Source organism: Chlamydotis macqueenii, chromosome 12, assembly GCF_036417535.1.
Source record: "Chlamydotis macqueenii isolate bChlMac1 chromosome 12, bChlMac1.mat, whole genome shotgun sequence".
Taxonomy (NCBI): Eukaryota; Metazoa; Chordata; class Aves; order Otidiformes; family Otididae; genus Chlamydotis; species Chlamydotis macqueenii.
This window is the reverse complement of record NC_141567.1, coordinates 17,729,263-17,744,435: the sequence shown is the minus strand read 5'-3', so window position 1 is coordinate 17,744,435 and position 15,173 is coordinate 17,729,263. Positions and strand designations below refer to the sequence as shown.

The 15,173-nt window shown below is 39.0% G+C and overlaps 1 protein-coding gene across 1 annotated transcript in view; it reads right to left on the bottom strand.

Moving 5' to 3' along the window:
* SCAPER (S-phase cyclin A associated protein in the ER) overlaps positions 1-15,173 on the bottom strand; it is a 157,748-nt gene that overhangs the window by 56,688 nt on the left and 85,887 nt on the right. The window contains exon 23 of the mRNA XM_086757440.1: positions 12,578-12,704. Within this exon, the coding sequence (XP_086613566.1) occupies positions 12,578-12,704 (127 nt within the window). The remainder of the gene's footprint in view (positions 1-12,577; positions 12,705-15,173) is intronic.

Below are 15,173 nucleotides of genomic sequence, written 5' to 3'. Positions count from 1 at the left end.
TGTAGTGGCGGTCAGACTGGATGAACTGTCTTTGTACTTGACTTCTCTACAGACAATAATTATGTCCTTTGTGATCAAGAAGGAAGGGCTTCCTAACCTTTCAGACAGAGGCAGCAGATGGGGAACAACTGTTTGTGTGTTCATTAACAAGATAGGGTGGGTTTTATCAGGGTTTGGCATCTGTGGCACCTCCAGAAGCACCACTTACCCAATGATACGAGTATGTTTGGCAAATTTGAAAATTAGCAGACTAAATACAACGTTGAAAATAATGTTTTCATCTCATTATCTGACATTTGGTACAGAAAAATACATACAGCTAAAAAATAATGCCACATCATACTTAACATGGTCAACAAAGAAATATGTGAAAAGGTCAACTGACCTGTGCTGTTAACTTTGCTGGGTTTTGTTTAACTCATTAAAGTAGCTGGATAATATAAACTGTATAAACTGGGGGAAAATCTCTGATTTATTTGTACAAGTCAGTGGGTAATACAAAGTAAGCCAGGGTGAAATAAAGTGAGCATCAATTAGTAACAACTTTTGCTTTCTACGTACAACATTCCAGGACAGAAGTGAGACCGAAACCGCTGTCCTGCCGTTCCCCCTTACACAGAACAGTTGACAAACTGGAAGATTTGTAAAACAGAAGATATGAGGTCAGAGAAACCTGACTCATCATGAGACACCACAGAAGCACAATTTAGTTTACGCTGGGAAAAGTAGAAATACGATGGGATCACAGCGTGGAAGTACCTGAATGGGAAGATTTCTGATAATGCACAGTAACAGCTAATATTTTGGAAGCTGAAACTGGATGAGTTCAGGTAAGAATGAAATGATTTCTTTAATGCCAAGAGTAATTAATGATGAGCATAATATACTTAGGAAATAGTCGACTCTCAATCATCTGAAGTTTTTAAATCAAATCTGATTATCTTCTAGAAAAATATGATCCTAGTTAAATCATAATTTATTAATTTGGTGCAAGAGTTATTGGGTGAAATCCAATGTCTTGGACCAAAGTACTCACTTCCATACATTTCTCCTTTTAAAGTATTATTATTAGTTAATAAGTAGAGCAGAATCAGAAATAAGGCAGAGCTTTAACAGCTGAAATGATTTAACATCAGCTTTACCACCTCTGTTCTACATAACTTTAGCACCACACATTTTGACTACTCGAAATCTTTTGGAACTAACTTAAATACTCCGATGTAAATCCTCCCTCTAAGACAAACCTTCACAATCTATATTTTGATGTAGATTAAAAGAGTCTTTTCCTTCATCAGCCAAAAGAATGCTTTCTTCTAGTTCTGCCTACTATGTCCGAATAAAAGCTGATCTGGAAAGCTTGTTTGAGCAGACCTCAGGAACTAGAACTGTTCAGAATAAAGATGTTCTGAATGAAACTCAAATACTTGGAAACATTTTGACTTCTATTCCCGAAAGAACACAATGAACTCGCGCAACTCTATTCTACCCTTGTTAAACCATTCACTGAAGGAAGAAATAACAACTAATTAGTAAAATATAGTTGAAATCCATCTTAAGAATTTTCTTCTTTCCTTTTATCTAGTGTTTGAAGATTCTATCTAAAATGCCAGGGGCTATGAAATGCAGTTCAAAGCTGCCTCAGAAAAACAAACCAGACCACTGAATCCTAGGCTGGCTCCTCCTTTGTTTTTTTTTTCCTCCTCCTCCTTTAAATAAGTATACCTACATGCACATACTGTAGACAATCTACACTCTTTGATTAGTCCTCCAGACGTAAAACTTTATACAGTGAAAAATCACTGTAGAGTACACCAAAATAATATTTTCTATTAAAACAGACAATGTTGTTCCCTGTAATACTTCTCTGTAGCGAAATCGGTATTATAATAATACCCCATTCCATCTGAAAATCTCAAGCTGGTTTTCAAACACGAGTGACTTCACCCACAATAGAATTTACTATTATACTCCCTGAAAGTACATTATTGACAAGTGACATTATATTGGTTCAGGCCTAGGGACACCACTACTATTAAGAAATCACTTATTCAGCCTGACCTACAAACAGTAAATGTCATGTGCTCATAAATTTAACTTCTGCCTCTGCACATTATATACTTTATTCATTCTTCCGTTTCCAAACTTCTGCCCATATTGTAAGGTAAACATACTGGACAGGGCTTCTTACTGAATTACTGTTACCTCACCCAGTAAGATGAAACTTACTCAAACGATCTCCTTCCAAGTTCTGCAGCATCTTTTCAGTTCAACAGTAAAATTAGAGAGAGGCACTCCATTAACATTTCTGTGGAGAAAGACAGGACCCTCACAATCCTGTTTGTGAAGTTTCAAGAGTCAGCGAAAGCCACAAAGGAAAGACAGGCAAAGGTAAACTAGTGAGCTCCATGTTGGCTGTTTAGCTGCTTTCACTCATGCTAAGTAGCATAACAGGAAACAGTCAATGTCGCTTGGAAAAATAAGAATTGTACTCATAGATATTGCGAAAGACTGCACTGGGCATTGCTGCACTTGTGCTTATAAAAAATAAATGTTTAGTCTATTTATAAATAACAGGGCATCTAGTAAGCACATCAATTAAAGGAGGAAAGCAAGGATAAAGGTTTAAGTCTCTAATACCAGGAACCTATATCTCCAGAGATGGCTCCAATAGTTAAGGTCAATTCCACTTTTTCCAAATAAGCTCATAAATAGAAGTTTCCAAACGATTATATAAAAAGCACAATTATGTGATCTTGTCCTGTTCTCTCTCATCTGTTTATTGGACAAAGAATTGTTAAGTGAGTAGGAAAGTTACAGATCTCTAGCAACAAGTCTTAAATCCCTATGGCTGAGGTTTCACCACTGAAAGTTTTCAGCCTGTAGCAAGCAGCACTGCTACCAGCTGAACTTAAACCGTGAAAGCCAGTGCAACCAAGCAAAACTAAAGATATTAAAATTATGTGGGAGAAGATATATAGAGACGGAGTGATGGTTGTTTAAAGACCTGTAGTGCAGTCAAGAGCACTTGAATCCTAAACACATATTTCACATGGATTGTTTGGCTACTGTCTTGTCTTGGCCTATTTGCCCACTACCCCATGTACAGGACAGCACCAAAGGACAGCTGAGTGGATTCATAAAGCGGGTCTCTGAAGTACTGCAAACACGAGAACAGACACCAAAGACACATATATAGAGGTGATATGTTCTCAAGTCAGAAATGACGGTCTCAAATCACCTGTAGAATTTTAAGAATACTTTCAAGAAAATGTGTGTGTTTATATATCATGTGTGTGTACATAGACTGTCAGGCTAAATTAAATAAAAACTTCAGTTCTTTAGATACTATAATAATCATTACTTTACTATGATCTCTAAATTGGTATTTGCTCATTAGCAGAAATGTGCCTGTGTAGGGCATTTTCTCATCACAGAGAAATCAGTGCCTGTATTTTAATGATATTAAAATACATCTCTTGTCCTGTAATCCCTGCATACCTTGGGATTTGTATATATCCATTCTGATACGATGTATTAGTTCTAAACTGACACAGAAGGAAAAAAAAAAAAAGCCTGATCTGAGAGCAGAAGGCTACAAATAGTACTGCATAAATGCAATGGAAACCAACAACATTTAATTGTGTCTCACAGAACCAGAAATCAACACAGCAGTTTTCAGCTACATACGTTGTTCATTGTAAATTAACCTCTGAATAATCTTGGAATAACTACACTGCAGAGCTTATCTGTGAACTGAACTTGCCTTTTAATACCATTTCCAGCAAACAAGTTAAAAAATAGTCTGTGTCCGACCTCTAGTAACAAGTTCCTATTTATATATTCATCTTGAGAAAAAGGTTAATCCACAGATTACGGAAACTCTGGGCAAACGAATTATTGATGATATAAAGCTGCCTCGTCCAACTTGCAACACGCAACACAACCTGACCTGTTGACTTCTTCCTGGCAGTGACAGGGAATGGCTGTTGGGTAGAGAATGCTGTCCAAAGAGCTCCTCCTGGGTTTGCACACAGCCTGCTCTTTGAACTCGCAGCCACTGAGCTACTACTGTCAAGTCTGCTGCCGTCGTTGATCGGATCAGGTGATGTTTCTACTACTAGTAGCCGTTTGGACCTTAGGCAATTAAGACGGCAGATACAGTACAAAGCACCATACTCCAGGCTTTGAACACTGCTGAGCCTTCTTCAAAAGTGGCACTGTGCATCACTGGCACTCAGTGCCGAACGTGTATACATTAAAAATCCCTAATCTCCCAGTTAAAGGGTTTAAAGTGAGGAGGGTTACTTCCAACTCAGATTTTCCATCAATCATCCTGCATCATCAGTTCCTGAGTTCATGCTCTCAACTCAGGTTCTGTACTTTCCAAAGGACAGCTAAAGACTAGATTAACACTTGCAACAAAGGAAGCATAAATACAGAATTCCCTATGTTACCTTCTGTGTTAGAAAAATTATTAGATTTTTGGCAGTAAAATACAGAGTTCCAAGGGCCTAAATTCTAGTTTTAGCTGGTAAAACAGACTTATTTTTAAGTTTTGCAATTCAGCACACTTCATAAAATTTGGATTTTGACTTTTAATAATTTTTAAACTGTTACCATTCAGCTTTACGTTTGATTAACAACTTCCTTTCACGTGACATCACTGTAGCTCTGAACTGGCTACTGCAGTAGTATCCAAAGTTGAAAAATGAATGGATGGATTAAAAAATCAGTCCATTCTTTGTACAGATATACATCATATGTTTAATTGAAATTAACCTTAAGGTTATAACTTCTGACTATCTATAAAAAATAAGAGTAACAATTACTTTCATAAAGAACAAAGCCCATAAAGATGAAAGTACCTTTAAGATAGTGTGTGTTTATTTTATTTTTTAAACACTTCGGCCACGAAAAGCCCACTGCCCAATATAAAAGGCGGCTTTTTGGTGTAAAACAACGCACTATGTTTCAAAATCTTCACATGGCTAAAAGCCAAATGACTCATATCACATACACAAGAGAGAGGCAGTAGGTCACAATACGACAGTACCAGTGACCCTGCAGGGTCCCGCTGCACCGTTGCAAGGCTGGAGGTGGACAGGGCACAGGACTGGTGTGGGGCTCAGGGGCCTTTGCCGGCTTGTTTTCATCCACAGTCGAGAATTTGCCTCGCCAGCTGCTGCCAGAGGTGACATTCCTGCCACCGCAGCCAAGCTGCGCCGCTGCTCGCGCACGAGAGACCGGCCCACCCTGCCCTGCACTACAGATTAGTTTAACATGTGGACAGCACAAACAACAGTGGCTTATAAACATGCCTACTTAACTGTGGGCATGTGGCTGCCTTTTTTTTTTTTAATGAATATTATGTATGTGTGTACTTCTGTTTTTTCCTACAGAACACTCCGTACGATTGCACATTTGAGTCTTGACAGGATATAGACAGATTACCTGTGAAAATGTCCTAACATACGAAAATCAGGAGACACGCTGCTCTAGAAGCTCAGGAGGAAAAGAGGCCATGTAATTTCTGAGCAGACTGGCACGTGAAGTGCCACAGAATTGGCTGAACCTGATGTCAAAAGATGAAGGCACGCTCCAGCAGGAGTACTCAAATTGAACAAAACCAGGGCCTGTTTGTCCAAGACAAAAATCAACAACATTTGAAAGCCTGTTTTGAACACAGCCATAACTACACAGAACTTTGAGAATTAACATGCAAATTAATTTAGCAGGTAGCACCTTTGGCCTTCGAAATCATATCAGTATTAACCAAATCAAAATCTCATGTAAGCATTTTTCTTCCAAAACTAAATTTGACTTCTAAAGAGATGTATTACTTGTAAGGATTGAAAGGAGACGCTGCTGTTTCTGCCAGCGCTGTCCTCTAGCGGAGAAACGGGAGACAGCAAGCAAACAAGAAAACAGCAGCGGGCGGCCTCACAGAAATCCCCCCGTCCAGAAAACTCAAACAGCCCCCCGTTACAAATCTGCCTGTAGAAGCCTGGCGTCTTGACCAAGCTTTTCATTACTATAGTCATGGTTAAACATAAATTCTAAATAACTTTTTAAAGCTTCAGTCAGACTGAGAAATGAATCACTTGTGAGGCTACATAAATTAACTGGCTGAGCGCGCTAAATAATATACAGATAATACGCCTGTGTGTCTGTGCATCTGCATACGTAAGATCACAAAATACAAACAGTGTGCCTATGATCTGGGTAAAGCCACTAGTCCATGACTTGGGTAAATTCACTAACAGAGTCATTTTCACCCTTTTTCATATATATTTTCTTCAAAAGAAGAAATTTATCATGAATGGTACAAAAACTTACACGTGTTCCATTTAACACTGCTATTTTCCATATCTTAATTCTTCAATAGTTTTTAATTTCATTGTTTTGGATTCTGATCATTCAGAACTTGTATTATGGGGTGCAAAATAATCAGGAGTAGCAGGACAAGCAATTCAGCGTGCCTTCCAAAAACTGCCCTATTAATCTTCACGCTGGCTATGGTCACCGTACCCAATGGACCTGACAGTTTAGAGAATAAAACATAAATATTGGGCCTGCCTGTGTTGTTAAAGCCAGCCATTTCTGACAGTCTTTACAATGGGATAAACACTGCCTGTCTACAGTCCCCCTGTATTTGAAAGCTACGACAAACATTTTACTGAAATGTAAATAACTGCTGAAGCAGGAGGCTGAAAAATCTGTCTAAAAATCACAAAACCAAAAACATTGCCTGATACAAAACAAACCATTAATGGTCACTGAGAGAGCACATTTTAGAGGTCATAAGCATTGAGGTTCTTTTTTTAAAAAAAGTATTAGAACACTGCTGTCAATTAACAGCTCATATTCATACATTTTTCAGTCACAAAATAACACCTTTCCTAAGGAATGTAAATTTTTCCCCTGAAATCCGTCTCCAGTAAGAATACTATCCTGAATTATTAATAAAAATAAGTATCTTGAAACTTAGCCTACTGCAAAGTAGCTACTTGTAGATTTGTATGAAGAGAGCTGCTAAGTAATTATAAGGGCCATGGCTCAATTTACTAAAAGCCTTTTATTCTATTCTTCTGGTTCCATTTTACTTCCACACTTTAACAATTTAACCTGTGCTCTCTATTACTTACCGATATTTTTACAGCACCTAGAGAGCCAGAAGGAGATTAGGGATACAGCTATCCTCAAAACCGTACAAAATCATAGTAACTTTTATGAACATCAGAAGCAGTGAAATCTTGTTTGTTAGGACGTTGTGCCTTCTGGAGGACATGTGAGCTTCAGCTGCAGTATCTGCTTCAGCTGGGACATTTATAAAACTTCTGTCCTTCCCCTGCAGCCCTCTCCTCAGGAGCGTATCTGCAAGATCTTCTGTCAAATCACTCGGTTAAAGGAATCTTATAACTTGTGCTGCGATGAGGATCTTTTTCAAAGTAATGGTCTGATGAGAAACATCATACAAAAAATAATTCCAGTTAAGCAGATTAACTGCTGCACTTCGATTCAAAAAATCAAGAGGTTCTCTCATGATCATACTGAATCTCTCTGTCATATTTCCAGTCAGAAGGACAGGAGACACAATAAGGGCTTGTCTCAGTGTTACATCTAAGTACTACACAAATTTAACTAAAGTGATTTAACCTCAGTGTTTTAGCTGCAGCTGAGCCAGGTGAAAAGGCTACTGCTCTCAGCTGCCCATCACTGTCCTCCTTATTGAAGGAGGTGACCATCCTGCCACCTTCCCCAGAATAATGGTGTCTATCATCTCTGCCTAGTCCAGATCTATCAAAATCACCTAGAATAATTTAAACATTTACAAGTAGGACTTTTAAAACCTGGACCCCCCCAAAAAACAAAACAAAACAAAACAAAACCCTAAAAACAAATTTTAGGAAGAAATTTATGGAAGTGATGTGATGTCAGCAAGCCTGAAGATGACCATCTGAGGGGCCATAACCTCTGACTCAGCTAAGGTTCACAGCCTTGGAAATTTATGTACTTCAGTCAGTGCAGTGTCTAATGTCTATGCAGCTGAAAACGCTTTTTTTTAATCAGTAAATCTCACCTCTATAGTCTGAGTACAAATGATATAAGCCTAAGCAACTTAAATCTGTACCTGCAGTCACACTAACAGGAAATACAGCTTTAAATACACCGGTTTCTGAAAGTGTTCCCTAGTACAGGACATTTCTGTATGAGCGCTCAAGTCAAACTTCAGTAGTTAATCTGAGATTCCTTCCACATCTGAAACACACTGCTGCCCTTGGTAAGGGATGTGTAAGATCAGTCCCAACAAAGAACAAACACATATAAAATCAAACGAACCGTGGCAGAAAAATTGGTTTAGCCCTGCAAGTTTCAAACATCAGCTCTACCTTCTTTGAGAGGGTACATGAGTTTTCCTTTTAGCATCCAAGGCCCATTCACAGACCATCTTAAACTGAGTGTTATCAGATCTTACTAAGAGCTTGAAGAGGCCCATATGGCAGTCTGCCAACACTGGACAGGGCTTTTTGTAATATTTGCACACATTATGCTTTTGTGTCTATGTATGTGTGTTTGGTTTTTTAATATACTTAATGTAACAAAGAAGAGGTGAAAGTGAATACAACTTCCTTCCAGGATTTATGCCAGAAAGGACGAGAGACTACGCATGAAACCCAAGAATTGCTTTCCAGTAACCTAGAGCACACCCAAATCAGCACCCCAGCAGGACGTCTGGTAGATACATCTTGGGGACAGCATACCAGGCGCGTACAACATCATCCAGATTTGTGCCTCCTGGTTGATGTTAGTAGCAGAAGTAAGGACACATGACCTGAGGGGTACAAATCTATTTAAAATTGGAATGACATTGTGGTTTATGACTTTGCAGAACCTTTTAAGTTTATTTAATTAAAATACATGTGACACAGGCTGTATGCAATTAGAATCATAGAACAGTTTGGGTTGGAAGGAACCTTTAAAGCCCATCCAGTCCAACCCCCCTGCAAGGAGCAGGGACATCTCCAACCAGATCAGGTTGCTCACAGCCCCGGCCAACCTGGCCTTGAATGTTTCCAGGGATGGGGCATCCACCACCTCTCTGGGCAACCTGTTCCAGTGTTCCACCCCTTCAGTGTTAAAATATTTTCCTTATCTCCAGGCTGAACCTGCCTCCTTCTAGATTAAAACCATTACCCCTCGTCCTACCACAACAGGCCCTACTGAAGAGTTTCTCCCCATCCTTCTTGTTTCCCCAGAGCCTCCTCTTCTCCAGGCTGAACAGCCCCAACTCTCTCAGCCTGTCCTCATAGGACAGGTGCTCCAGCCCTCTGAGCATCTTTGTGGCCTCCTCTGGACCCTGTCCAACAGGTCCATGTCCTTCTGATGTTGGGGGTTCCAGAGCTGGACACAGTACTGCAGGTGGGGTTTCACCAGAGCAGAGCAGAGGGGCAGAATCCCCTACCTCGACCTGCTGACCACGCTGCTTTTGATGCAGCGCAGCATGCAGTTGGTTTTCTGGGCTGCAAGTGCACATTGCCGGCTCACGTTGAGCTTCTCATCCACCAGCACTCCCAAGTCCTTCTCCTCAGGGCTGCTCTCTCTCCATTCTTTAACGGCCATACTCCTTGTCAGATCCTTAAAACCTGCACTTCAACTTGCTTACTTGCAATTACTTCTCTGGCATAGGGTGCAATGCTTCTAGCAGCTGTGGAGTTTCATTCAAGTAAGTCAACGTGGAGATATCAAGAAGTATCTGGAGATCTAAAAACCACTTGAAGAAAAGCAAAGTAACTCTTCTTCCCTTTATTAGCACACAAATCACGCATCGGATTCAAAGTGAAAGGTGCAGATTTTGCTGTGTTGCATGGGGAACTGGCAGCAGCCTTGTGAATTCTGTGTTAATGAGCAGCAGGTAAGGTGGTACAACACACGCAGACAGGACTTATAAAGCTCACAGGGGTTAAGATGTATCTTCGCCCAAAAGACAGATTTCTTAAGTCTGAGTATCTAGAGGATATGCTGATATAAAAACCTTTTAGTTTACACTAAACAAATTCTTCCTGCTATATTGGTGAAATCACTTGGCTCCAAGTGCAGAATCTGCTTATGTCCAGCAGGAAAGGAAGGCATACAAAACAAAAGCAAGTTTGACCACAATAATCATGAAGGCATGCCTCATCCCAGAATGTTCTCACATTACAAAAGAAGTTCAGAAGTGAGAAAAGCCTTATTCACTACTACGAAACACACAGATGAAGACTAAGTCCAAAACCCAGTTGTTAGTCTGATTCGATTCTACCTGAAGGCAAAACCCAGTGAGACAGGGCTGTCAATCTTTCTTATGTGGCTTGTTTGTGATTCAAGTTTGCATAAAGAATACACTCCCACTCTTTAATGCTGTTTTAGCACAGTGGAATTTCAAATTAAATCAATAACCCTTCCTTCTGCTGAGAAATTTCAGGGTATTTATTTTTCTTATTTACTGTTACCAACAGCAGCTCAGCATTTTATTTCATGGTTTGTAAAACAAATCTTTATTTTCCTGGTGAGACTGTATAAATAAATTTTTCAGTCAGTGTAAACTATTAACAAAAGAAAAATCCAATGTTTCAGAGTATGACTGAAAAGAGAGTTTTTTGGATCAATGTTATTTTATAATACTTTTGCATGACTACTTCTAAGTCTGAAGAATTTCTAGTAAGTGGCAAGGATCTATTGTAGTGAACTCAGTCCTCCCTCAGGGCAATTCTTTATTCAACCCAGGCCATTAGCAAGGGTAAATCAATGTTATCAGCTCACACACACTGACAGCTTGTGTGGTTCCCACTCCCTCATTCCCCCCCCCCGCCGCCCCCCCACATTATGGTATATTTTTATGCTCTCCAGGGAAATTCAATTAACAGTGTCAGTCTCCTCCTCTCAGTCAATGACTGGCACCATCAAGATTCTTTTCACCGCCCATTGACATGTAAGATGTGTCTGCTGATTTCTTGACTTGCAAGTTAACAAGAGAATTACTATCCACTTCTATAAATGACTATACAATCTGTGCCGTAAACACAGTGACAGCTATTGAAATCAATCTTTCTTGACCTTATTGATTAGGACACTCAGATATAGCAGTACTTCTCCAGAGGCAGAGTGATGTTTTGGGGGTAAAAACCCAAATCAACTAAAAAGTAATCATGTCTATTAATACTATCAAATTTATCTCTTAATTCCCCACTGTAGACTCAACAAGTAGTACGATGTTATGAACAATTAATGATTTAGTTGCAATTCATGTCTCATTTAAAAGCATCTCAGAAAACATCTACTGATCGTAGGTTGGATACAACATCACTTTCCAATAACAGTTTCCAATAATTATTTAGATAACTTTGAAAACAGACAGATCTTTTTATAGTCCTCATGCAGCAACATGATCTACATATTTTGAAATAAGTAATGATCGAAAAATTAATTTAATAAACACTGCAAAATCTGAAAATGTCACAACTCTTTCAAAAATGCTATTGAACTTGATCAGCAGCTCAAAGTAACTAGCAGAAGACACAACAAAACCCTATGCATCCCAGGCAGTGTTCATATTTAAAAGCAGAGGCTATTAGCAATTGTTTTTCACATTGACTAAGCTGTGAAAACCATCAAGCAGACCTCTCATCTTCAGAGACACCAACTCTGAACCACAATGATGCAACCTTCTCCTCAGATTTCATTAATTTGGTTTCTCTCAGAACTATTTTTCCTGATTTCTTGACTACAGATACAGAAGAGAAGTATTTTCTAATGGTTCAAGAGAGAACAGAATATGTTTTAGCTGAAAACTCAAATATCATGGTCCTAATGGAGAAAAAAAAATGTTTTACAAGACACAAAGCACTGTGGCAGCTGACTAACGATGATGAAACAGTAAAAAGATGCAAATGCTATGCTATCCATCAGAAAAATCCAACATTTACCATAAAACAAAACAGGTTCTACAAACAGAACTGAAAAAATTCAAAACATAGAAATATCCCATATCTATGCACATCATACCTTCATCCTCCATCAAAGACCTACCCAAAAAGTACAGGCTTTGTTGTATCATGGGAAAACTCAACAGATTTGTGCTCCTTCAAAACTCAGCCCTAACACCACAACGTGGTGGCTGTGACAACAAAGCTGGCTCCAGGTCTTTCCTCTCTGTTCTCTGCTAATTGTTTTGGCTCTTTATTGTAAAAGCTGTTTGTGAGTATGCACTATAAACTAGATGACTTAAATGGCCCAGGTTAAAAACAATCCTAATGAAAACACAGTGGAAGCACAACTTATCATTACCCAGATGATCTATCATCAGTCAAGTGTGTTTTCAGCACTTCTGCAAAACTGCCTGTATAAAATCTAATGTCTAAACAAAAGCATCCTCTGCGGCAACCACCACAGGAAAATGGAAATGTAGACACTGCTTGTTACACAGAGGTCATGTATTCATCAATACATGTTTAAAACATTCTCAAATCCAAGCCGATGATATTTGAGGGCAACACAGTTTATAAGTTAATCGTAAGTTATATAGTAATAGTCACAATACCTCTTTTTCCAGAATACGAGAGATCTCTCCTAAAGTCCTGTCCAGAGCAGAAACCTTGTTGTTCCCCAACGAACAGCTGTCCTGCATTTGGAGGTGCTTTACAAGGTCTTTTGCTAATCGCTGTAACCTTCAACATTAAACAGAAAACAAAGAGCAGTTAAAGCAAAAACTCTCCTGATGATGTAAAAGTTCATCTTTGTAATAAAACTCGGCTGACTGAATTTCAATAAAGCAACTATGAAAATGTATGCAAAAGTATTATCATCATCTATTACTGCATGTAAAATATGCAATACAGCAAGGAGTTAACAGCTTAGCGTGTCTATGACATTTCACTATCTGATTTTTCAGGGAAACGGCATAGAAATAGTGTGAACAGTACAGCCACAAAGGTGCTTCTTTATTAGCTGCATGTTTGTTTCTGCTGTTGTTCAACAGAGATCATTTCCCTATTCTCCTTCTCACAGTTTATCCTGCTAGTTTTTGCCATCTTCATTTTCAACATGGTTTCATCCTCCTTTTCTTCCGTCCTTTCCGCGCACTTAGCTGAGTAGTTCATTCTTGAGATGAGTAAGGGAAATAGAACAGCAGGCTACTTGGCTAATTTCTTATAGGCATCATAAAAGAAATGGCTCTTCAGGGTTATTTGAATAAGTGAAAAGTAGTGACTTTGCAGACTACCTCAGAAAGGGCATTTTATTAATGAGGGTCAGTAATGAAGCCAAAACGCAGAGGTGGGAGAGATGCAGACACACGTGGGTTAGGACTCATTTCAATCTTACACACCTGCATCTGGGCCATTCACGTATGCTCTCCTGCTAGGCAGCGAGGAGAAATACGCAGTTCCAAGGCACCATTCATCTCATCCTAAGGTCTTAAATAAAGTAGTCAAAACACACTCACAGTTTATCCTTCTTGCCCTGAATATGAAGTCAGTAACTAGCCCTGATGTCGACTTCTACCTCTGCAGACGCATTAAGGCAGATGATACGAACAGTCCCTTAACCAGAGACTCAGCAAAGTAAGGAGGAAGTAGCACCCAGTACTTGTCACGTATCTGTCAATCATTGCCTTGGTATCTGCTACTGGCTGCTTCTAATGACAGCCTCAACGTTTGATGGACCTTTGGTTTGATCTATTGAGCAATGTGTGCTGAAAGTGCGATGAAGCTGGTAACTGAGGAGGGGGAGAAATACTAGACTAAAAGCAAACATAGCTCTACAGGAAGGGCATCAATGCTTATCACAAAATGGGAGATCTTCAGTGTAAAAGGGCCAGAAAGCATTCACACAGTGACCACAGAGTAACAGCAAAGAGGAAACGACATTAATTAGTCTCCGAGAGGTGAGAAAGGAGACAGACTGGCTGGGGAATGTACAACAGCCACATGTATTAAAAAAAAAAAAAAAAAAAAAAAAAAAATCAGAATATTAACTTGGGGCAAGAATAGAGAGTTTCCACCTAATGAACACGAAACTCTGAAATGCATACATGTTTTTAAAGTACAAATAAAAATGATTTGCAGAATTTGGAGTCCTGGACATCTTATCATCTGGTCAACTGAATCCACCAATATTCAGCCAAGATTCTTCTATGACAAGAAAAATAAAGGGAGATTGTGTCCTGATGAGAATTTCTGCACTGCTATTTCCTCTGTGGAAAATCATGTTGGAGGAAACCTCTAACTCAGTAAGCCACGAGCTAAACTGGGAAAGAAAATTAAAAGCCAAAACACAACTGCGAGACTTGGACAGTAAATCAGATGACCACTAACTCTGCAGAGTACAAGGAGTGGATTGCAGCACCAACAAAAAGTCAAATTGCTGCAGTCCAGGAAGATGATCTAGAAGCAGAACATTTCAAGTATTCTCATAGAATGTGATTTAGAATAGCTACTGCCTTGGCAATACCCTACTGCATAAAGCAAAAATAAAGACTTTCTTTCTTTGAAACATCAAATTCCATGATTAAAGCATATATAAAGCACTCAAAAAACCCCACCACACTATATTGTAACTTCATCTGACACAAGACAGCAAGATGGCTTTCCATTTGCTTCATTTAACATCAGAGGAATGGAATTCGACCAGGGGTAACCACAGAGGCTAAAGAAAGGGACTTTCCTCATCTACATCAGGAATCAGCATACAAAATGTGTAAGGTTTATCAAAACACTACTCAAAAACGAAGTAATTATATTGAGTTGTTACTTTTGTTGACAAATTCCCTTTGTCTTCAGTCTATAAAGATGCTACGTAAGTTAAACATCACATTCAGTTTCTTTTCTCGGTTTAAAAAAAAAAAAAAATGCTGTACAACACGTTAACTCTCAAGGAAAAGCTTCCAGCTTCCCATTTCTTTGAGAAGTCTTTCAGGACACTTTTATCAAAATTCAAACTTTCTAAGTGTTTGCTCAGCATCATTCAGTAAGAAATATGAAGAATAAATTTTCAGTTCAGCCACATTGAAGAATTACCTCTTAGATTCTCATATCCTACTGTATGTTGGTCTTCTGCCAAAAAAAAGGTAACGTATGCTGTGTGATCACATGGGGAGGAGAAGAGAAATAAAAACTCCCTCCTCCCACTGAGTGAAC